We start from the raw sequence: 25,162 nt of genomic DNA, 5'->3' as shown, positions 1-25,162 counted from the left end.
GAGCTACGAACTGGAGATGGTCGTCTCCTATCGCAAAACGTAGAAAACGTTGATGTTCTGTAGCAATTGGCACGTGGAGATAAGCATCTTTGATGTCTATTGAGGCAAGGAAGTCTCCTTGAGACATTGAGGCAACGACAGAGCGGAGGGTTTCCATCCGGAACCGTCTGGCGTGCACATGTTTGTTGAGCAGCTTTAGATCCAGAACAGGACGGAACGAGCCGTCCTTTTTTGGAACCACAAAGAGATTGGAGTAAAACCCTCGCCCTTGTTCCTGAGGCGGTACAGGAACCACTACTCCTTCCGCTCTTAGGGAGTCCACCGCCTGCAGCAGGGCATCTGCTCGGTCTGGATGTGGGGAGGTTCTGAAGAACCGAGCTGGAGGACGAGAACTGAACTCGATTCTGTACCCGCGAGACAAAATGTTTGTCACCCACCGGTCTTTGACCTGTGACGTCCAAATGTCGGAAAAGCGGGAGAGCCTGCCCCCAACCGGAGATGCGGAGGGGGGGGGCTGGAAGTCATGAGGTAGCCGCTTTGGAAGCGGTTCCTCCATTTGCTTTCTTGGGGCGTGCGTGAGCCCGCCAGGAATCTGAGACTCTTTGCGTCCTCTGAGTCCCTTTGGACGAGGAGAATTGTGTCTTGCCCGAACCTCGAAAGGACTGAAACCTCTGCTGCCATTTTTTCTGCTGAGGTTTGCTTGATCTGGGCTGGGGTAAAGAAGAGTCTTTACCCTTGGACTGTTTAATGATGTCAGCCAATGGCTCGCCAAACAGTCTATCTCTAGATAAAGGCAAGCTGGTTAAACATTTTTTGGAACCAGCATCTGCTTTCCAGTCCTTTAACCACAAGGCTCTGCGCAAAACTACCGAATTGGCGGACGCCATTGAGGTGCGGCTGGTAGATTCTAGGACCGCATTGATAGCGTAAGACGCAAACATCTGCGAGGTAAGGGACGCCACTTGCGGCGCCGCTGGATGTATGAAAGGTCCATCTGTCTGTCATTGGCATCCTTAAGTGAAGCGCCATCCTCCACTGCAACTATGGATCTAGCTGCAAGTTTGGAAATCGGGGGGTCTACTTTTGGACACTGGGTCCAGCGCTTGACCACATCAGGGGGGAAAGGAAAACGTGTATCCTTAGAACGTTTAGAGAAACGCCTTTCTGGATGAGCGTCGTGTTTCTGGATTGATTCTCTGAAGTCAGAGTGATCCAAGAAAGCACTCAATTTACGCTTGGGATAGAGGAAACGAAACTTCTCCTGCTCTGCTGCTGCCTCCTCTGCAGAAGGAGCTGGGGGAGAAATATCCAACAGTCTATTGATGGCTGAGATAAGATCGTTTACCATGGCGTCCCCATCCGGGGTATCCAGATTGAGAGGGGTTCCAGGATAAGACTCCTGATCACTCTCTTCAGACGCATCACAGGGCGACTGATTGCGCTGAGACCCTGAGCAGTGTGATGACGTTGAGGGTCTTTCCCAGCGAGCTCGCTTAGGGTGGCTGGGGCTATCATCTGAGTCATAATACTCAGCCTGGGAAACCGGGGACCCCCTTGCAGTCTGGACTAATTCCAACTGAGGGGGATTAGAGGACAGAGACCTCGCCGTGTCCATAGACTGAGCCCCAGTCATGGATTGCAAAGTTTCAAGGATCTTTGCCATAGTCACAGACATTCCATCAGCAAAAACTGCAAAGTCTGTCCCTGACACCGGGGCAGGACTTACAAGCGTCTCAGCCTGGGTCACTACCTCTCCGGACTCCGGCTGGCGAAGCAGCACCGGATCTGAGCATTGCACACAATGGGGGTCTTTGGAACCTGCTGGTAGAGCAGCCCCACATGCAGCACACGCAGTGTACACAGCCCTAGTCTTGGCAGCCTTGCGTTTTGTGGATGACATGTTGCTGCTTCCTCAGAGCGATCTGGGGTATCCAGCCAGGAAGCGACCTTACAGTGCAAGAAATAACTAAATATATATATCTGGTGACACAGTACACCAATACACACTGAGGCACTAGAGGGGCCAGCTGAAAAGCCGCTTACCGCCCGCTTAAGAGCGGGTGTGTGATCTCCAAAAGCCCCCTAGTCCAGGTCTCCCAGAGCCTTGCGTCCTTCCTCCAGCCAGACTGCATGTAATGGCTGCCGGCGTCCTGGGAGAGGAGGGGGGGCGGGCCCTGGGCGTTCCTGGCTAAGAGCGGGAAGCCTGCTTCCCTCTGTGCCTAGTGAGAGGGCTGGAGCATGTAAATCAGGCTCCAGCCCTCGTCGCTGCTGCGAAACAGCGTCTCTCCCCTACCCTGATTGACAGGGTGGGGGCGGGAACGAAGCGGAGCTAGGCCGCAAAAAGCCGGGGACTAAAGTTATAAACGCCGCCGCCGTAAAAGCGCGGTCGGCGTGTCCCCGGCGCACCACAAGTCACAGCAGCGCCGCCCGGTCCAGTGGGGGTCGGCGCTGCGTTCCCACAACACAAAGTCCCCCAGTAAACTGTAGGAACACTAACTCCAACGTTACGGTCCCCGGCGCACTACAACACCCAGCCAGCCCGGAGTGTGTCTGTGCCTGCCGGGGACACAGAGTACCTGTATGATGCAGGGCCATGTCCCTGATTGTACTCCTGCTCCGTATCCATCAGGTGCTATGGGTCTGTGGATGGAGCCCGGCGTCAGAGCTTAGAGGCCGGCAGGATCCCACTTCCACAGAGCCCTACAAGGGGATGTGGAAGGAAAACAGCATGTGGGGCTCCAGCCCCTGTACCAGCAATAGGTACCTCAACCTTACAACACCATCCACGGGTGAGAAGGGAGCATGCTGGGGGCCCTATATGGGCCCTCTTTTCTTCCATCCGAAATAGTCAGCAGCTACTGCTGACTAAAATCTGTGGAGCTATGCGTGGATGTCTGACCTCCTTCGCACAAAGCTTGAAAACTGGAGAACCCGTGATACCACGGGGGGGTATAGCCAGAGGGGGAGGGGCCTTGCACTTTTTAGTGTAGTGCTTTGTGTGGCCTCCGGAGGGCAGTAGCTATACCCCAATCGTCTGGGTCTCCCAATAGAGCGCTGAAGAAGTAAAAGTTTAAAACATTTTAACCCTTTTGCTCATCAGTGTCTAAAAATGTGAATGTTCAATACACATGGAATATTGCTTTTTATTGGATTTTTAGAAAACAGACGTCTATTAGTAACTGTATATATTATAATTCTAATGTAACTTCTAACATGCTTTCCCTTTCTTGTTTTCTTACTTGCCTCTACTTTGACCGTCTCTTTTGTGTTTTCTTCTACACTTTGTCAACTACAGGTACATCTCAATTAATTAGAAAATCATCAAAAAAGTTAATTTATTTCAGTAATTCAATACAAAAAGTGAAGTTAATACAGTCATTACACACAGAGGGATCTATTCCTATATATTATATAGTCATTACACACAGAGGGATCTATTCCTATATATTATATAGTCATTACACACAGAGGGATCTATTCCTATATATTATACAGTCATTACACACAGAGGGATCTATTTCAAATGTTTATTTCTGTTAATGTTGATGATTATGGCTTACAGCCAATGAAAACCCAACAATCTTTATCTAAGAAAATTAGATTATTATCTAAGACCAACTGAAAAAATGTTTTTATAGTAAATCTACTCAATACTTGTTTGGGGCTCCTTTTGCATGAATTACAGCCTCAATGCGGCGTGGCCTGGAGGCGATCAGCCTGTGGCACTGCTGAGGTGTTATGGAAGCCCAGGTTGCTTTGATTGTAGCATTCAGCTCATCTACATTGTTGGGTCTGGTGTTTCCCATCTTCCTCTTGACAATATCCCATAGCCAATCAAGCACAGTGATATTGTAGTTATTAAACCAGGTTTTGGTACTTTTGGCAGTGTGAACAGGTGCCAAGTCCTGCTGGAAAATTAAATCTCCATCTCCAAAAAGCTTGTTGGCAGAGAGAAGCATGAAGTGCTCTAAAATTTTCTGGTAGACGGCTGCACTGACTTTGGTCTTGATAAAACACAGCGGACCTACACCAGAACATGACATGGCTCCCCAAACAATCATGGATTGTATAAATTTCACACTAGACCTCAAGCAGCTTGGGTTGTGTCCTCGCCACTCTTCCTCCAGAGTCTGGCACTTTGATTTTCAAATGAATTGCAAAATATACTTTCATCTGAAAACAACACCTTGGAACACTGAGCAAAAGTCCAATTCTTTTTCTCCTTGGCCCAGGTAAGACGCTTCTGGCGTTGTTAATTGGCCATGAGTGGCTTGACATAAGGAATCCATAGTTGTAGCCCATGTCCTGGGTACGTCTGTGTGTGGTGGCTCTTGAAGCACTGACTCCAGCAGCAGTCCACTCCTTGTGAATCTCCCCAAAATTTTTAAATGGCCTTTTCTTAACAATCCTACCAAGGCTGCGGTTATCCCTGTTGCTTGTGCACCTTTATCTACCTCACTTTTTCCTTCCACTCAACTTTCCATCAATATGCTTGGATTCAGCACTCTCTGAATAGCCAGCTTCTTTAGCAATGACCTTTTGTGGCTTACCCTCCTTGTGGAGTGTGTCAATGATTGCCTTCTTAACATCTCTTAAGTCAGCAGTCTTCCCCATGATTGTGTAGCCTACTGAACCAGATTAAGGGACCATTTTGAACGCTTAGGAAGCCTTTGCAGGTGCGTTGTGGTAATTATTCTAATTTTCTGAGATAATGACTTTTGTGTTTTCATTGTCTGTAAGCCATAATCATAAACATTAACAGAAATAAACACTTGAAATAGATCACTGTGTTTGTAATGATGCTATATAACTATATGTGTATCACTTTTTGTATTGAATTACTGAAATAAATTAACTTTTTGATGATATTCTGAGATGCACCTGTATATGGCTTCTCCCTGTGTGAATTTTTCTTAATGGTAAACAAATTATAATTTTCAAGTAAAACATTTCTAAAACGTCTAGGTATGATAATGGCTACCACCCGTGTGATTTTTGTGATGTTCAAAAAGATTGCATTTGTATGTAAAATATTTCCCACATTCTATCATGAAAAGGCTTCTAATCTGTGTGAGTTCTCTGATGTGAAACAAAATCAGATTTATGTGCAAAACATTTCCCACATTCTGAACATGAAAATGGCTTCTCCTCTGTGTGAGTTCTCTGATGTGTAACAAAATGAGATTTACGTGCAAAACATTTCCCACATTCTGAGCATGAAAAAGGCTTCTCTCCTGTGTGAGTTCTCTGATGCATAACAAGAAGTGATTTACGTGTAAAACATTTCTTACATTCTGAACATGAAAACGGCTTCTCTCCTGTGTGAGTTCTCTGATGTGTAACAAAATTTTGTTTATGTGCAAAACATTTCTCACATGCTGAACATGAAAAAGGCTTCTCTCCTGTGTGAGTTCTCTGATACATAACAAGAAGTGATTTACATGTAAAACATTTCTTACATTCTGAACATGAAAACGGCTTCTCTCCTGTGTGAGTTCTCTGATGTGTAACAAAATGTTGTTTATGTGCAAAACATTTCTCACATTCTGAACATGAAAAAGGCTTCTCTCCTGTGTGAGTTCTCTGATGTATAACAAGATGTGATTTACGTGAAAAACATTTCCCACATTCTGAACATGAAAAAGGCTTCTCTCCTGTGTGAGTTCTCTGATGCATAACAAGAAGTGATTTACGATGAAAACATTTCCCACATTCTGAACATGAAAAAGGCTTCTTCCCTTTGTGAGTTCTCTGATGTGCAACAAAATTTGATTTATGTGCAAAACATTTGCCACTTTCTGAACATGAAAATGACTTCTTCCTTGTGCGAGTTCTCTGATAACTAACAGACTCTGAAGAAAATCCTTTCACCCCTGTGTGATTTTTTTTATCTATTTTTTCAGATTCTAAAACTGAAAATGGCGTCTTTCCTGTAAGAGCACTTCTATTTTGAATGCCTGTTTTGTGACTTTTATTTTTCTTAATAGTCTGTGATAAATCAGAAGATAGGACCTGTTTAAAAGAATCAGATGATAGATCTTTGCTTTGAAGAGATGATGCTTTATCTGGAGCAATGGCATTTGCTTCAGTATTTGCTTGTGTGATATCAAGATCATCTGATTTAAAAATTGAAGATGTCAGCTGTGCTTCTGATCTCCTGGTGCAGTCATCTGCCAAGAACAAAAAAATATTTTTAATATATAAAAATGTAAGGATATAATTTGTAAAATAGCTATAGAAATTGCAAGTTATGTAGCAATCTATAAATTATATTTACTGAAACAAAAACAGTTCACAATTTAACACTAGAGCTCTGAGCAGAAACCAGTAGACCATGATGTTCAATCCTCTTTGTTCATATTTGAATAATAATCCAACAAATGATTTGTCACCAAAATTAAACCAAAAAACGTCTACTCCATCAGTTAAAAAGATAGGGTGTTTCCACATTGGTTATAGCTGAAAACTCTTGAAAAATGATGTGGCTTCATAATCCAATCCATAAAAATCCACAGAACCCACAAACATTTAAGGTTTGCGTGGTTCCTGAAGCCCAAGCTGGGTGCTATGTATTGGGCAGTATAATGGTATAGTTGAAATTTTCCCTCTACAACATCCACTCAGAGACTGCCTCTACAGTCAAAATAGTAATTTAGGCTAAAGCAGAATACGGTAAATGCTATTTATTGACTATATGTTGTGGTATCACTATTTGTTTTAAGAACATCCAAAAGCAATGTTTGAAGCGAATTTCAGACTTTTTTTTTCTTAAGTGAACAGGAGACAAATCAATCTTACATTACAGCTAAGATAAAGTAAAATGTGTCACGAAAAAAAATCTCAGAAACACTGGGATCAGATTCAGCATTACAAAGGTGTTATGTACAGTGACAGATGTCAGATTGGAGAAATGGGGCCTGGATAGGAGCAGAAAACTGGCTGCAGTGGAAAGCCATGAAATAAGAGCGGCTTTGGTACTAACTACTATAGAGAAAACTGTGACTATAGACATAACACATCTACTAAGATGACCGCCCTCCACCCCGACAGCCTTCACCGTCAGTGATTTAGTAACTAGAGGTGACACATCTGGAGTAATTACAGTATGTAGCTCGGGGGCTCTCGGCAATCCAAACTATTGCATGGGCCAATATCTTCTGTCAGATGAGTTTCTTGAAGAAATATTAGACATTTAGAGAGAACTTTTTAACCTAGTCTAGTAAAGCGGAGTTGTACGCATTTAAGATAAACCATTGGAGCTACGATGAGTTTTCGCGAGAAAAGTAGAGGAAGTATTAGTGCTCCCCATATTGTACAGTAATCTGAATTTCTTAGGATTGCAAACATAATAGAATTCATGACGATTCTGTACATGTGATTAAATGTATTTTATAGCCATCAACCACGCACAGCTTAGCAATTTATCATGGCGTAGGTGTCATGTTCTTTGTGCAGTTTATCACAATCCTCTTTCAAGGAGATTGGAAAGAACATCTGTGCTCAATCCCCACAAAGCAGGACCTGGAGGCCATGTTTAATAGACTAGAGGAGACTCAGACCCGAGCCCTGTATTCTGTTAAACAGGACATCACACAAGTGGGCATCAGAGTGGATGACCTAGAGTCTGACGCAACATTTTTATATGTAACAATAGAGGACCAATATCTTATATCTGAACAGATGTCAGATCTCAGATATTCTAACATTTAAAGATGACATAGAGAGCCATCTCTGTATTTGTGGCCTGTCTGAAGAAATCTCTTCCCATATGCGGGAGAAAACCATTAATACTTTATCCTATGATTTACTTGGGAGGAAAGAGGACTCGCTTATGGAAATTGATATAATTCAGAGATACTGGTCCCAAATACACCTTGGCCTGAAGACCACGTGATGATGTGTCCTGCATTCATTTTTACAAGGAGAAGTAAACTATTTTGCAAGCTGCAAGATCTAAATAGAACATACAACTGGAAGACTATGACATTGTTATCCTCCCAGATCTGGCCAGGAGCACACTTCAACTTCGTAAAGCCTAATAACCACTCACTGAGTTACTTTGAGACCAAAGGGTTCTCCTACCACTGGGCGTTTCCTCACTTCAACTGTTTGCAAAACAATATGGCCGCTCCGCAGAATTAAAAAACTTGGGGGACCTCCTGACCAAATTATCTACCTTCGACTCAGATCCATCTGCCAGAATGGCCGGCACTTCGTACTCTACCTCCTTTAATCCCACATGCTAATTGGGAAACAGAGAAAGTCACCAAAATTGCAATGCTTATCCCTCAGTGATGGGCATCTCAGAGACATGAGGTCTTCTCCAGGATGACTGATCTGTACTTATTACTATCACTAGATTTACAATTCGGTCATTATTAATGCCTATAAATGGTAGGCAGGAGCTTGATTTGAGAATTCGTATCAAGAAGTATTTGTATTTTTTTTTTTTTTTTTACACCTAATGTATCATTGTCACTTCATTTCCTACTCTGATTATCTTTCTTTTCTGCTTTCTCTCTTTCGTCTTGATTTTCTCTATATTAGTGGGTATACTATACATATTTTGGGTATTTGAGTAATACGGGTCTCTTGTGGAGACTATCCCTGTCTTGGCTTCTTTAACCCCACTTAGATATTGGGACCTGTTCATAAGGTTCAGTTTTCTCCTGCTAGGAGTTAACAGTTTAGTGTGGCCTATGGAAGTTGTCCCTTCGAATATCGCATTTCTCCCCAGGTTTGTCTCGTCTATATCCTATCTTAGTCATTCTCCCTCCCTTTTTCTAATTGTGACTATGGCTAAGTTAACATTTACATCTTATATTGTAAATAGTCTTATGAAAAAGAGTCAGATATATTAGTATCTACATAAAAAAGGGTCTCAATAGATATGCTTTCGGAAACAAACATTAAGTTCTCTTCAGTTTTTACGTATTCAAATAGATACTACAATGCCTGTTCCCTTTCTACTAACCCAAATAATAAATCGAAGGGTGTTTCTATTGCTTTCCACAAATCCCTTACACACCAGATTTTGGAGTCGCAAGTTGATTCGGACAGTTGATACATTTTCTTTAGAGCAGGGGTCTCAAACACGCGGCCCGCGGGCCGCATGCGGCCCCTGAGGCTGTTTGTTGCGGCTCGCAGACCCCGTGGCAATCGCGGCTCTATGCTGAGGGTCGGCGCCGGCAGGAACTTTACTGCATTTGAATCCATCTGCGGTGCCGCGCAAGGAGCTGTCAGTTCTATCCCAGTTGCTGCTGCTGTCTGCCAATCAGATGCAAGGAGGTGACGTCATACAGCGACGTCACTTCCTTGCATCTGATTGGCAGGCAGCAGCCATTGGTCCAGACACAGCTCCTCTGCGCTGCACCACAAATGGATTCAAATGCAGTGAAGTTCCTGCCGGCGCCGACCCTCAGCACAGAGCCGCGATCGTCACGGGCCGCAACAAGCAGGTAAGGTACGTGCTCAAGATCAGGACCCGCTGCGTGCTGGACACAGCGCGTCCTGATCGGCGGGGCCGCAAGTCTACTCCTTAGGAGACCGCAGCTGCCCGTGCCTGTGATCAGGGGTTCGGGCTGCTGCGGTCTCCTCGCTGTGCTCTGCCTAGGAAGGACGCTTCCGACTCCGCAGCATAAATTCACATGCTGCGGCCTCTGGAAGCCACACCGCAGTTCCGTTTTCACTGCGGGCCGTACACGCACAGTGGGCATGGGGTTTTTAGAAATCCCATGCCCACTGTGCTTTTACCATACATAGCAGGGTTTTGGACGCAGCTGAAGCATGCTGCATCCAAAACTCTGCAAGTACTGATCATGGGCACACAGGGAACGGAGGAAAGGTGAGGAGAATTTTTTTTGTTTGCGTATTACTAAAGGATGGGCAGAATATTACAGGGATGGCCACAATACTACAAGGGTGGGAAGAATATTACAGGGATGGCCACAATACTACAAGGGTGGGCAGAATATTACAGGGATGGCCACAATACTACAAGGATGGGCAGAATACTACAAGGGTGGGCAGAATACTACAGGGATGGGCAGAATACTACAGGGATGGCCACAATACTACAGGGATGGCCACAATACTACAGGGATGGCCACAATACTACAGGGATGGCCACAATACTACAGGGATGGCCACAATACTACAGGGATGGCCACAATACTACAGGGATGGCCACAATACTACAGGGATGGCCACAATACTACAGGGATAGGCAGAATACTACAGGGATAGGCAGAATACTACAGGGATAGGCAGAATACTACAGGGATAGGCCACAATACTACAGGGATGGCCACAATACTACAGGGATGGCCACAATACTACAGGGATGGCCACAATACTACAGGGATGGCCACAATACTACAGGGATGGGTTGAATACTACGGGGATGGCCACAATACTACGGGAATTGGCAGAATACTACAGAGCACAATACTACAAGGATGAGCACAATACTACAAGGATGGGCACAATATTACTGGGCACAATACTACAAGGATGGGCACAATACTACAAGGATTGGAACAATATTACTGGGCACAATACTACAGGGCACAAGGATGGGCACTATACTACTGGGCACATACTACAAGGATGGGCAGATACTACTGGGCACAATACCACAAGGATGAGCACCTTACTACAGGGCACATGGATGGGGACATTACTGCAGCATGGGCACATTACTACAAGATTTTGGCTAAGATTACTATATGATGCTGCTAATTGTAAAACAATTACAAGAAGGTGATAAAATGTAAAAAAAAAATAAATCCTAAAGCATGACATTTTTTTTATTTACATTAAAAATGCTTTTCTGTACATAAACTTAACAAAAAACTGCACGTTTGTTATAATAAACAAGCGAAAAATGTTTACAAAAGTGATCCAAGATGTATAGAAAAAAAAACATGGATTCATTAAAAATGTTCACTTTGTCCTGCAAATAATGCGGGCCCCCTCATTTTTTTTTTTTCTATATGCGGCCCATGCACCCAGCTGAGTTTGAGACCCCTGCTTTAGAGTGTGTATTGCTCACATTTATTTCCTCAACACCGAACAAAGACCATTTGGGATCAAAGTTTTGCACTCACTGGCTGAGATCACCGGGGGAATCCTCTATCATTCTGATGGGATTCTATGTAGATACAAGTGGGAGGAGCTCTGCCTCTAGCTCCTCCCTCTGCCTCTAGCTCCTCCGTGTCCAGCTTCTCCCTCTGCTTCTAGCTCCTGTCATCATCAGAGAGTCTCATCAGTAACAACCGCCATCTCCTACCTCAGTAATGGGAAAGTCTTCATTGAATACAGATTTTTACCTCAGGATTGAAAATTTTAACTGATCAATTCCTCCAGAGAATAAGATATATGACAGAATTGCTTACTTTCATGTGCACTAATTATTTATGATATAAAAATTAAGATCATGGTTATGCTTTAAACATCCCGGCTCCATTTCATGGGGCGTGTGAATGGGAGCGCAATAAATCACTTTCTTCTGCCGAGTGGGATGAGATCTTTACGGTTACTCATAAGATCTCTGTATCTTGTCATATCCAAGAGATGAAGCAAGAAAAAGGGAATGCACAGCCAACCAATATAAGAAAATGAGGGTGCACAGTCTGCTGTAAACAATTGGTACTAGAGAGGAAAAGAAGCAGGCAATGGCACTCAGCTCAATATAGAATGCACGACAATCAATATATAAATAACCAGAAATCTTTTATTGAAAACATACCCCAATAAAAACATTTAAAAGGCAAAAAACACCAGACAAGAAAAACAATGATTAGCTGTGGTGCTATACAATGATGCAAAGTATTAACCAGCAAAGGACAAAATAGCCATAGGACATATCAATGAGTCCATTCAAAAGATGCAAAAACATACACATATAATGGCACAGCTGGATAATTGCACAAATGAAATAACCCACCATAACAGAAGTACATCACTGTTAAGTGCCTAAGTGATCAAGGTAGCAATCAGAAGTCTGGTGAACCCCCCATACCATACCATTTTGTCCTTTGCTGGTTAATACTTTGCATCATTGTATAGCACCACAGCAAATCATTGTTTTTCTTGTCTGGTGTTTTTTGCCTTTTAAATGTTTTTATTGGGGTATGTTTTCAATAAAAGATTTCTGGTTATTTATATATTGATTGTCATGCATTCTATATTGAGCTGAGTGCTAATGCCTGCTTCTTTTCCTCTCTAGTACCATATCCAAGAGATGAACTATAAGTTCATGTCCAGGTGGTATAAGACCCCCGAGCGTATTCATCACATGTTGCCTGGTACATCTGATAAGTGTTGGAGATGTGACTCAGCTGTGGGCAATATGACCAATATTCGGTGGGCCTGTTCAGGTATTAACCATCTTCAGGACAAAATCTTTGACCTCTTTAATAAACTCTTTGGTACAACACTACAGAACTCTCCAGAAGCAGCGTTACTTTCCATATTTCCAATGTCAGTTTCATCCATCAAGAAAGGTCTCTTCTGAATATCTCTGACAGCAATGAGGCAAGTCATCTCTAGACACTGGAGATCATCCTCTCCCCTCTAAGCTGGAATTGGCTGCATCTGTGGACTTTTTAATACGGATGGAAAATGTAATAATTTCAGATGATTGTCTCCGTTCTGAGTCTTATGAATAGGAGGACACGGTTACCCCGGTCTTCCTTTACCTCTCCTGACTTTGAGACTTGGTTAACCAATCCATGTTACATCTAGTAATGATATGAGGCTTTTTGTACTTAAATTGATGCTTTTCTTCCCCTTATGTGTTTCTATATTTTATGTTTTATAGTGTGTGCTCTTCTTCTCTACCCCCTTTTGTATGACATTATTGTGTCTCGTGTTTTGTATTCAAAATTATATTTGTACAAAATATTTGTCAATTCTTGAATAATGAAATAAAAACTTATTGTACCATAAACAATGAAAAATAATTATAAATTCTGCTAACGTTCTTCTGTCTAAGAAAATGAGAGCAGGTTTCAATCTATGGTAATTCACAGGTTACACCATCCTCAGCTTTTATGCCCGAGATCGGAAATATTAAATCTTCTAAATGTCCCATGTGTAACTCAGAGGCTTCAGATCTATTTCACATGTATTGTGACTGCCCGGAAAGTAGGAACTTCACCGCTCATGGAATGGTGTCTCGTCATAAATGGGAAGTTTCACAAGACTGGACCTTTGTAACAATCCGATCAGTACATTCAGCAGAAGGGAGAGAAGGAAGATTCATCAATGAGATGCCGAGATTCTAGGACGTCACCAGCATCATTACCCTCCGCTTTCTCTTAGGGGTCCACCATACAGATTAGATTTTTCTTCCCATGATTTTCTAAGTTGTCTGCACATTCTACGTACGCTGTCATTTGGCTCTGCAGATTAGAGATCTGGGCAGCAAAGGGTCAACATCTTCTAATTTCAGGGGATAGGATGGATCCTACCTGTAAGATCTGACTTTTACAGATCTCACTCCAACAGAAGAGCGTCCAATGCCCAAAATAATGAGGACAGTTTTGGGTGGAGGAGCATGTGGTGGTCTAGTAGCAGAATGGTGACCATTTGATATGGCCGGACTACAACCCTGATAAAGCAGCCACAGCCGGAGACTGAGAAGAATCTGTGACTTCTCTGCATTTAGTGGTCACTACTCACCTGGGCGGTTATCTGTAGGAATCTCCTCTTTACTCCGCTCATCACCCCTCGCATATGTCTCTGTATTAATATGGGTCAGATCTTCCCCCTGAAACAAATATTGTAAAAGTCACAGACAGATGGAGAAGTCCCATCTATGATCAGCTCTAATCCTGCCATCTCCACCGCTCTCATTACACAAGTATAACACATATAATACTGGAGGATAAAACAAGACTGAGCACAAGACCTTCACAGCCGTCTACACATCATAGGGAGATTTCATGGCCCCTTCTCTCCATCTACCTGATGATCCTGAGGAACATCGGGATCTTCTTGTTTACAGTCCTGTGGGAGAAGAGGACGTCGACATCTCTCTGGTGTTGTCCTCTTACTGGATAGAACTGGAGGAGACACATACAGGGACTGAATTAATTCCTTACATACAGATAATTATAGGCCGTGTGTATTTAGTCCTGTCTATTACCTGGTGATGTGAGGGGCTGGGGAACCACCATCATGACGTCCTTGTACAGATCTCTGTGTCCTTCTAAATACTCCCACTCCTCCATAGAGAAATAGACGGTGACGTCCTGACACCTTATAGGAACCTGACACATACAATGATACCGTCACCCCCGATCCCTTCATAGCGTTACTGTATAATGTCCCAGCATTCCCAGCAGTGTCACCTCTCCAGTCAGCAGCTCAATCATCTTGTAGGTGAGTTCTAGGATCTTCTGGTCATTGATCTCCTCATGTATCGGGGGGTGAGGTGGAAGCCCCGTGATTGGGCTCAGGGGTCTTCCCCATCCCTCAGACACAGGGGCCTGACAGCGCTCACTAGAGGTCTTCTTCACTACTGTGTAATCCTGGTTATGGAGAGACACAGTAATAAATCTCACTCCAGACATTTCCAGAGTCCTCACCTCTCCAGTTCTGTCCATCTGTTATTCCCATAGATAAGAATGATGTAATGTGACGTCATCAGAATCTCTCACCTCTCCAGTAAGCCGGAAGAGGATCTCTAGGGTGAGGTGTAATATCCTCTCCGCCATCTTGTCCCTGTCCATATCCATCCTTGATGGGTCAATCAGGAGAATTCTCTTCTATAGAAGATCTCCACTGAGAGGATCCGATATTGTAGGGACCTGAATGGGGAGAAGAGGACGATGTAACATCATAAAGAATCCGCTGTAATAATACAATTACTGGAGATAATAAGGGGAAACATATGAGGAGACAGAACGTGTAGAAGTTGTTCGCTCTTGTTTCGTATGGACTGGAACATAAATTGAATTCCTGACTAAGACGTCTCCTCCGCTCCCAGTCACTGGTTGTTTCAGTTAATGCTTCAGCCACTGATTGACGGCAGAGATCACGTTTGTTATCAGTGACTAAACTGACAGGAAATCCAGAGACTGGCGGGGACCCCAGCAGCGGGGGCACAGGAGTAATGGGGGAGCGTTATGTGTTACTATTGTTAGTATTTTACAGTAGTCAGTTCTTTCTTTCTACTAATAAATCCTATATATTTAGGCCACACACAACAAGCAGTTTCCTCCTCGGAGTCGGCAGCTGAATACGTTTCTCATAGACTCATCTTCCATATCACTAATTCTCCTCTCATTTACCGACACTGGAATCGGCATCAGCAAAACTGCAGGAGAAATTCATTACACGTGAGAGAAGACATAACAGCTCCTTGATGAGGGCGACATCTTCATCCTCTACTGCGTCTCTATATACCGTATTTTTCGCTTTATAAGACGCACCTGATTATACGACGCACCCCCAAATTTGGTGAAGGAAAAGAGAATTTTTTTTTTTAAATGAGGTCCATCTTATAATGCCAGTGTCCGTCTAACAAATCATATAGGGCAGTGATGGCGAACCTATGGCACACGTGCCACCAGGGGCACGCTGAGCCCATTCTGCTGGCACGCGTGCTGTCGCTCGATGCTGCAGCTTTGGTCTGCTAGTGCAGTCACGCCGGCAGATCAAATCTGTGTTGGAGCGGAGGAGACATTTCTCCTCCGCTCTGACACTCCTCCTCCCCCAGGCTGCAGTGTGTTGCCTAGGAGACGGAGGAGCGTCAGAGAGCGGCACCAGCGCCGTCTGCTGGCCGCGTGGGAACTGAGGACCCAGCAGCGTGCAGCGGTGGAGCGGGTGCAGGAAGGTAAGTTGTGTGTTGCTTTTTTTTTTTTTATATAACTCGTGTGCGGTAGGGCCAGCATGGGGTGGGAGAGGGGGAACGCACATGGCAGCGGGGGGTGGGAGAGGGGGAACGCACATGGCAGCGGGGGGTGGGAGAGGGAAAATGCACATGGCAGCGGGGGGTGGGAGAGGGGGAACGCACATGGCAGCATGGGGTGGGAGAGGGGGAACGCACATGCCAGCGGGGGGTGGGGGAACGAACATGGCAGCGTGGGGTGGGAGAGGGGGAATGCACATGGCAGCGTGGGGTGGGAGAGGGGGAACGCACATGCCAGCGTGGGGTGGGGGAACACACATGGCAGCGTGGGGTGGGAGAGGGGGAACGCACATGCCAGCGGTGGGTGGGGGAACGAACATGGCAGCGTGGGGTGGGAGAGGGGGAATGCACATGCCAGCGTGGGGTGGGAGAGGGGGAACGCACATGCCAGCGTGGGGTGGGGGAACACACATGGCAGCGTGGGGTGGGAGAGGGGGAATGCACATGGCAGCGTGGGGTGGGGGAACGCACAATGCCAGCGTGGGGTGGGGGTGGGGGAACACACATGCCAGCGTGGGGTGGGGGTGGGGGAACGCACATGCCAGCATGAGGTGGGTGAACACACATGCCAGCATGGGGGGGAAACATGCATGCCAGGATGGGAAAAACATGCATGCCAGGATGGGAAAAACATGCATGGCAGGATGGGAAAACATGCATGCCAGGATGGAGGAAACATGCATGCCAGGATGGAGGAAACATGCATGCCAGGATGGAGGAAACATGCATGCCAGGATGGAGGAAACATGCATGCCAGGATGGAGGAAACATGCATGCCAGGATGGAGGAAACATGCATGCCAGGATGGGGAAAACATGCATGCCAGGATGGGGAAAACATGCATGCCAGGATGGGGAAAACATGCATGCCAGGATGGGGAAAACATGCATGCCAGGATGGAGGAAACATGCATGCCAGGATGGAGGAAACATGCATGCCAGGATGGAGGAAACATGCATGCCAGGATGGAGGAAACATGCATGCCAGGATGGAGGAAACATGCATGCCAGGATGGGAAAAACATGCATGCCAGGATGGAGGAAACATGCATGCCAGGATGGAGGAAACATGCATGCCAGGATGGAGGAAACATGCATGCCAGGATGGAGGAAACATGCATGCCAGGATGGGGAAACATGCATGCCAGGATGGGGAAAATATGCATGCCAGGATGGGGAAAATATGCATGCCAGGATGGGGAAAATATGCATGCCAGGATGGAGGAAACATGCATGCCAGGATGGAGGAAACATGCATGCCAGGATGGGGAAACATGCATGCCAGGATGGGGAAAATATGCATGCCAGGATGGGGAAAATATGCATGCCAGGATGGGGAAAATATGCATGCCAGGATGGGGAAAATATGCATGCCAGGATGGAGGAAACATGCATGCCAGGATGGGGAAACATGCATGCGAGGATGGGGAAAATATGCATGCCAGGATGGGGAAAATATGCATGCCAGGATGGGGAAAATATGCATGCCAGGATGGAGGAAACATGCATGCCAGGATGGGGAAACATGCATGCCAGGATGGAGGAAACATGCCACGACAGGGTACATTTACCAGGAAGGGGTACATTTACCTGGATGAGATAAATTAACCAGGATTGGGAACATTTACCAGGAATGGGGTACATGCCCCGATGGGGGAACATTTACGATGGGCAATATGTCAGGATGGGGTACATTTACCAGGAATGGGGTACATTTACCAGGATGGGGCCGTGATGGGGACAAATATACCAGAATGTAGGAAATATATATCAGGATGGGGGACATGTTTACCAAGAAGTGGCCGAGGAAGGGGGACAGAACTACACAATGATGGGGAGGGGAGCCACTCGTACGTCTTTATGGGATTTCAGGATGTTCAGACTTTGAAATGTAGATGTGGATTACAGGGTGACATCTGATTGCATTCCAGGTTAAAATCTCTGTCTAATATGCTGCAATTTTTTTCCAGAAAGATCAATCCAACAGCTGTGTCTGGAAAGGGCAGGGGCTCAGCTTCAATGTGTGGTAAGCATGCATGAGCGTGATGCCCCCTGCTGAAGAGAAGACGGCAAAGGTAAGATTAAAATCAATTCTTTATATAATAGGATTGGTTGGCACTTCGGAAAAAAAATTGGGTTTAGGGCTACAGTTTGGGCACTCGGCCTGTAAAAGGTTCGCCATGACCGATATAGGGTATATGTCCCTCATAGCCCCCCATCCTAAAATTAGCCCCCTTAATCTGGATATGGCCCCCTTATAATGAATATAGCACCCTTGTGCTGGCACACGTTCCCCTGTGCTGCCTATGGCCCCTTTGGATTGCACACATTCCCCTGTGCTGCCTATGGCCCCACTATGGATTGCATACGTTCCCCTGTGCTGCCTATGGTCCTCTATGGATTGCACACGTTCCCCTGTGTTAGATATCGCCCCCAGGGCGTGTATATATATATATATACACACAGTGCCTACAAGTAATATTCAACCCCCTGCAGATTTAGCAGGTTTACATATTCGGAATTAACTTGGCATTGTGACATTTGGACTGTAGATCAGCCTGGAAGTGTGAAATGCTCTGCAGCAAAAAATAATGTTATTTCTTTTTTTTTTTTTTTTTAAATTGTGAAACGTTTATTCAGAGGGTCATTTATTATTCAACCCCTCAAACCACCAGAATTCTGTTTGGTTCCCCTAAAGTATTAAGAAGTATTTCAGGCACAAAGAACAATGAGCTTCACATGTTTGGATTAATTATCTCTTTTTCCAGCCTTTTCTGACTAATTAAGACCCTCCCCAAACTTGTAAACAGCACTCATACTTGGTCAACATGGGAAAGACAAAGGAGCATTCCAAGGCCATCAGAGACAAGATCGTGGAGGGTCACAAGGCTGGCAAGGGTTACAAAACCCTTTCCAAGGAGTTGGCCCTTCCTGTCTCCACTGTTGGGAGCATCATCCGGAAGTGGAAGGCTTATGGAACTACTGTTAGCCTTCCACGGCCTGGACAGCCTTTGAAAGTTTCCACCCGTGCCGAGGCCAGGCTTGTCCGAAGAGTCAAGGCTAACCCAAGGATAACAAGGAAGGAGCTCCGGGAAGATCTCATGGCAGTGGGGACATTGGTTTCAGTCAATACCATAAGTAACGTACTCCACCGCAATGTCTCCGTTCCAGACGAGCCCGTAAGGTACCTTTACTTTCAAAGCGTCATGTCAAGGCTCGTCTACAGTTTGCTCATGATCACTTGGAGGACTCTGAGACAGACTGGTTCAAGGTTCTCTAGTCTGATGAGACCAAGATCGAGATCTTTGGTGCCAACCACACACGTGACGTTTGGAGACTGGATGGCACTGCATACGACCCCAAGAATAACATCCCTACAGTCAAGCATGGTGGTGGCAGCATCATGCTGTGGGGCTGTTTCTCAGCTAAGGGGCCTGGCCATCTGGTCCGCATCCATGGGAAGATGGATAGCACGGCCTACCTGGAGATTTTGGCCAAGAACCTCCGCTCCTCCATCAAGGATCTTAAGATTGGTCGTCATTTCATCTTCCAACAAGACAACGACCCAAAGCACACAGCCAAGAAAACCAAGGCCTGGTTCAAGAGGAAAAAAATCAAGGTGTTGCAGTGGCCTAGTCAGTCTCCTGACCTTAACCCAATTGAAAACTTGTGGAAGGAGCTCAAGATTAAAGTCCACATGAGACACCCAAAGAACCTAGATAACTTGGAGAAGATCTGCATGGAGGAGTGGGCAAAGATAACTCCAGAGACCTGTGCCAGCCTGATCAGGTCTTAGAAAAGAATTAGCTGTAATTGCAAACAAGGGTTATTCCACTCAATATTAAACCTAGGGGTTGAATAATAATTGACCCACACTTTTATGTTGAAAATTTATTAAAATTTAACTGAGCAACATAACTTGTTGGTTTGTAAGATTTATGCATCTGTTAATAAATCCTGCTCTTGTTTGAAGTTTGCAGGCTCTAACTTATTTGCATCTTATCAAACCTGCTAAATCTGCAGGGGGTTGAATACTACTTGTAGGCACTGTATATATATACACACACACACCCGCCCGCATATTCGGCTTATAAGAGGCACCCCCTACTTTCCCCCAAAATTTGGGGGAACAAAAGTGCGTCTTATAAAGTGAAAAATACGGTACATATTTGTCCGGAGTCCGTCACTGACTTCATCACCACCACTAAATGGAGAGGAAAATGTTTACATGGACAGGGGTTTAGATTTGGCATTGGTATTTTTTTTTTTTATAGCCCTTGATATGTGGTTTTTTTTTGGGGGGGGGGGCATTTTCCCCCTAGGCTTCTGTATATTACATGAAAATGGCTAGAAAATTAAGCAGGTTCTCATTGCCCCCATATCCTATAATTTCTTGATTATTGGGGGCTGTTTAGTTGCTATAGTAGTTAGAGGCCTATGTACAATTTACAAATGTTTATTAATCTCTGCCAGAGGCGGCGTCCAATAAGCTGTTAGGCCCCAAACACATCAGACTAAGGTCAGCGGTAGCTGCTGATAGTATAGGGGATTGGTCGCTGTATAATATATATGGAGCCTCCCGACAGATGACATCCGGGCAGAGAAGGATCCGGCATGCTGAATGTCAGAGACGGATCCGTTTCTTCTTCCTGGAGATAATCCTCCGCTCCAGGAGTCTGGAGGCAGCTCTCCCATAGAGACCACAGGAAAGCTGGAGTGTTGGTGTATGGGGGACAAGCAGTCAGCCCAATGATGGTTCGGCCGACAGTTATCTAATGTGCATAGCAGGGGTGAGGAATTAATTTTCCTGAGGGGCCACATGAGAGACCCCATGACTGTTGTGGAGGCCAAACCAATAGGCTGAAATTAATTCTGCTCATTATTAATATTTACATATTATTTTATATTTGCCATCATTTAATATTGATCAGAAATAAATACACTGACATTCCCCTATATATTGTATAAGCCCCATACAGCACCCTACAAACAGTATGAGACTCACACGGCACCCTACATACAGTATAAGCTCCCCACAAAAAGTGGCTTGCAAAAGTATTCAGCCCCTTGGCTTTTTACCTATTCGGTTACTACAGCCAGTGTTTACATATTTTTCTAATCTGATTTGTGTGTGATGTATCAGCACTACCCCATCCTGGCATATGGCCACATCCTGTCCTGCTATATACCCCATCCTGGCATATGGCCACATCCTGCTATATACCCCCATCCTGGTATGCGCTCCCATCCTGCTATACAGGGCTGTGGAGTCGGTAAGCCAAACCTTCGACTCTGACTCCTCAATTTCCCTTGCACCGACTCCGAGACTCCCACATATATTGCTTATAGTTAAGTGAAAAATGTATTGTAGTATTATTAGTAGTAGTACAATGTGAACAGGAGACATTTAATCATTTTTATGATACAATAATCAAGATATTTAGATAGAACATAAAATATATTTATTGGCTACAACTTTAGAACACAAAAAACTGTAATAAATTGTAAATATGTAATACACTATGTAATATACAGTAGATTGCATATATATCCTGTGTGTGTGTATATATATATATATTACATATTGTATTACATATTTACAATTTATTACAGTCTTGGGTTTTAAAGTTGTATTCCAATAAATACAACATAAAATATATCTAAATATCTTGATTATTGTATCATAAAAATGATTAAATGTCTGCTGTTCACATTGCACTACAATACATTTTTCACTATAATATAAGCAATATACTAAATGTTATTATTTAGTATGTTTTTGTGAGAAAACGGTTTTTTGCCACTTATATTGTGTTATATATAACACTATGTAATATACTATGTAAGTGGCAAAAAACAGTTTTCAACAAAAAAGATACTAAATAACATTTGTACAATCTATGAATTTGTTGTAAGAAATAGAATTGCTTCCATCAGATCCTCCTTCATAGAGGACCTCAAATCTGACCTAATAACGTTAAGGCTAGAGAACAACCTCTCTACAGTAACTTGGGTTGAAGGCAAAGCCGTAACCACATGGGCAACATCTCTAACAATTTCCGTGTATAAAGGAATTGCCTCATGCACAGTCAGTTTTGATGAATGGTTGAAATTTTCTATTTCTTTGAGAGCAAGTGAAAAATGTTACTGAAATCTGGTCAATCTGCTGCTATAGGAGACGGAGTGAAATCGTTTTCCTTGCGGCAACGCTTTGCCTGCTCCATGTCATCCAAATACTTGTCAAAGTTAAACTCCTCATCTGATGAGGATGAAGATATGGCAGCAGTAGCACTGTCAGGCCCCAAGTCCTCTTGCGCCTGGCAGTCCTGTAGTCGCTCATCCTAACTGCTACCTCACTCAAAGCTTCTTTTCCTTTAGTAAGCTGTTGATCATCAGGCAGTATATGATGACTTGGGGCCACAAAAACAGCTGCCAGAAAAATTTTATTTTACAATAGCTGTGTCTCTCCGTTTCATTGAAGCAGAAATGCCATCTGGGATTAAACCTCCTCTTTGGGACAGGCAAAATAGCAAGTTCTTCCACTCCATTATGAAAATGCCAGGAGTTAAATCCTTAGCTGGTAATTGTTTAGGAGTAAAGACAAAATCCCTTTCGGCGCTTCCGGAGGATAAATGGATTATCAGTGCAAGTTTGCAACAACTTCAAGAACAAGGGTTTATTAAGGGTTCAATAAAAAACGGACAATTACGGACAACGCGTTTCAGCTAACAAAAGCCTTCATCAGGTGTAGTTTACATTGCTGGTATTAAGAAAATCTAATTTATAGACTGATCTGTCTATGTGTATGATGTAGGCGGGTATGAGGAACATGGGTGTGTACTTCCAATTAGATTAGCACTCAACCTCGAAGAGGTAAATGGTGGTCCCTGTGCTGAAATCCTTATATGGATCATGTGCAGGGGCAAGCAAATATTGCTGCCATGCATGAACGACACAATCCATGAATGAAAAAGAACAAAAATTCCAACCGCCAACAAGGAAAATTCTGGCATTCAAAATATGCGGTGATACAAAACACACAACAAACCATTCAGATTAAAAACACAATTTTTCCTTTTTTTTTTTTTTTTCCCTTTCTTTCCTTTCCTTTCTCTTCTCTTTCCTCTCTCTCCCTTTCCCCTTTTGCTCTCTCCCTTTCCTTCCTTTTTCCTTTAGAGAATAGTTTAAAATTCATGCACTTATATAAAAATCACTTCCAGATATATTGCATTTATAAATAAGAGACAAAGAGAAAAAAAACAAAAAAAAAACAAAACAAAAAAAAGATACATATACATTTAGACATTCTCTATCACATCATTCAAACCATCTGGGTATAAGGTTTTCAGCTTAAAAATCCAATAGGACTCCTTCCTATTTAATTTTTTAAAACTGTCACTATCGTCCTCTGCAATTCTTTCTACAGGGGTCACTTTTATATCAAAATTTTTTTGATGTTTGATTAACAGGTGTCTGGAGAGACTATGTTTAAGAAAACCTTTTTTCGCATTGTGCCTGTGGCCATTCATGCGTGACCGCACCGTTTGTGTGGTGCGGCCAACGAAAACAGAAGAAATCTGCACGGTGAGTGTAAAATTCGTATGATCATACAATCTGTGTTTACATACATCTACACTTAGATTTGGCGCCCCGTTGTTCTCTTCTTTTTTTCTTTCCTTTATTCTGGTAATTGTTTAGTCACGGTAAATGGATGATTAAGCAATTCCTTCAATTCCGCCACCTGTGTCCATTGACCTTCATTTAAGGTTACTTGAGGGTTCACCATATCTATAAGGAATACGTAATTACTTACCGGTAATGTGTTTTTTCCGAACCCATGATGGCACCACGAGAGAGGATCCACCCATCCAGGACAGGAAACCTTCAGGTTAAAAAAGGGCGGTCCTCTCGCCGCTTCAGTTTGATTACAGAGCATGAGAGGACCTCCACAAAAAAACAACAGGTTAGTAGAAGGCCACCACCAGAAAAATTTGTGAAAGAAGGAAGAAAGGAAGGTGAACCAATCAACAATCCCCAGTGCAGGGTGGGAATATAAGGGTGCCGTCATGGGTTTGGAAAAAACACATTACCGGTAAGTAATTACGTATTTTTCCCTCACCCTATGACGGCACCACGAGAGAATTACAGCGAAAGAAATATTAGGGAGGGACCACAGCCTGTAGAACACGCCTCCCAAAGGTGAGGTCGGAGAAGGAAAGATCCAACCTATAATGCTTATAAAAGGTCGAGGGTGAGGACCATGTGGCAGCTTTACAAATTTGAGCAATGGAAACATCCGCCCGTTCTGCCCAAGATGAAGCTACAGCCCGCGTGGAATGTGCCTTCAGACCCACCGGAACAGCAGCACCCCTAGCCGCGTAAGCTAACTCAATGGCGTCCCTAATCCACCTGGCCAGCGTGGATTTGGAACACTTAACCCCCTTTTGAGGCCCCTGGAAAGAGACAAACAGAGACTTGTCCCTCCTCCAGGAACTGGTGACAAGAAGATACTGGATGAGACAACGACGTACATCCAGACAATGCCAACGCCTTTCCTCCGCACGCGTCGGGTTAGTACAAAAGGATGGCAATACAATCTCCTGGGACGTATGAAACCGAGAAACAACCTTGGGGAGGTACGCAGGGTCAGAGCGCAAAACTACCCTATCGTCCAGTATTTGAGTGTAAGGCGGGTCAATAGAAAGGGCCTGAATGTCGCTAATCCTACGGGCCGAGGTCAGGGCTACCAGGAGGACCGTCTTAAGGGAAAGATATTTAACAGATATGGAGTCAAGGGGCTCGAACGGAGGATCCGTCAGGGCCCCCAAAACTAGGTTAAGGTCCCAAGGGGGAGGGAGACTACCCGTCTAGGACGCTGGCGTGAACTAGCCCTGATAAACCGAGCCACCCAAGGGTTCCCCGCGACATCATAATTGTAGAGTGCCGCTAACGCGGAGATCTGGACCTTGAGTGTGCTAACCGCCAACCCCTTGTCCAACCCGCACTGCAGGAACTCCAGGATGGGACCGATGGGAACCTCCCCAGTTACACTAGCCCCCGAGGAAGATAAGAACTTTTTCCAAGTTCTACAGTAGATCTTGGTCGTCACAGGCTTTCTACAACCAACAGTGTGGAAACTAAATTGGGGGAAAACCCCTTACTGATCAGTAACACCCTCTCAAATTCCATAACGTCAGGTGAAACTTGACAGTCGGAGGATGGCACACAGGTCCCTGGGACAGGA

At 44.4% G+C, this 25,162-nt stretch overlaps 1 protein-coding gene and 1 long non-coding RNA gene across 2 annotated transcripts in view; both read right to left on the bottom strand.

The window, feature by feature from the left end:
• Positions 1 to 25,162, bottom strand: part of LOC142259188 (uncharacterized) — a 184,596-nt gene that overhangs the window by 57,789 nt on the left and 101,645 nt on the right. Inside the window, 1 exon segment of the mRNA XM_075331688.1 lies at positions 5,065 to 6,170. Within this exon segment, the coding sequence (XP_075187803.1) occupies positions 5,065 to 6,170 (1,106 nt within the window).
• Positions 13,708 to 14,271, bottom strand: LOC142259163 (uncharacterized). Its single transcript, XR_012727929.1, has 3 exons — positions 14,153 to 14,271; positions 13,972 to 14,069; positions 13,708 to 13,774 (listed from the first exon to the last, which is right to left on the bottom strand). It is a non-coding gene; the product is annotated as an uncharacterized LOC142259163 (long non-coding RNA).

This window comes from Anomaloglossus baeobatrachus (genome assembly GCF_048569485.1).
Source record: "Anomaloglossus baeobatrachus isolate aAnoBae1 chromosome 5 unlocalized genomic scaffold, aAnoBae1.hap1 SUPER_5_unloc_3, whole genome shotgun sequence".
Lineage (NCBI taxonomy): Eukaryota > Metazoa > Chordata > Amphibia > Anura > Aromobatidae > Anomaloglossus > Anomaloglossus baeobatrachus.
The sequence above is the reverse complement of the archived record's forward strand: the minus strand, read 5'-3'. Positions and strand labels throughout refer to the sequence as shown.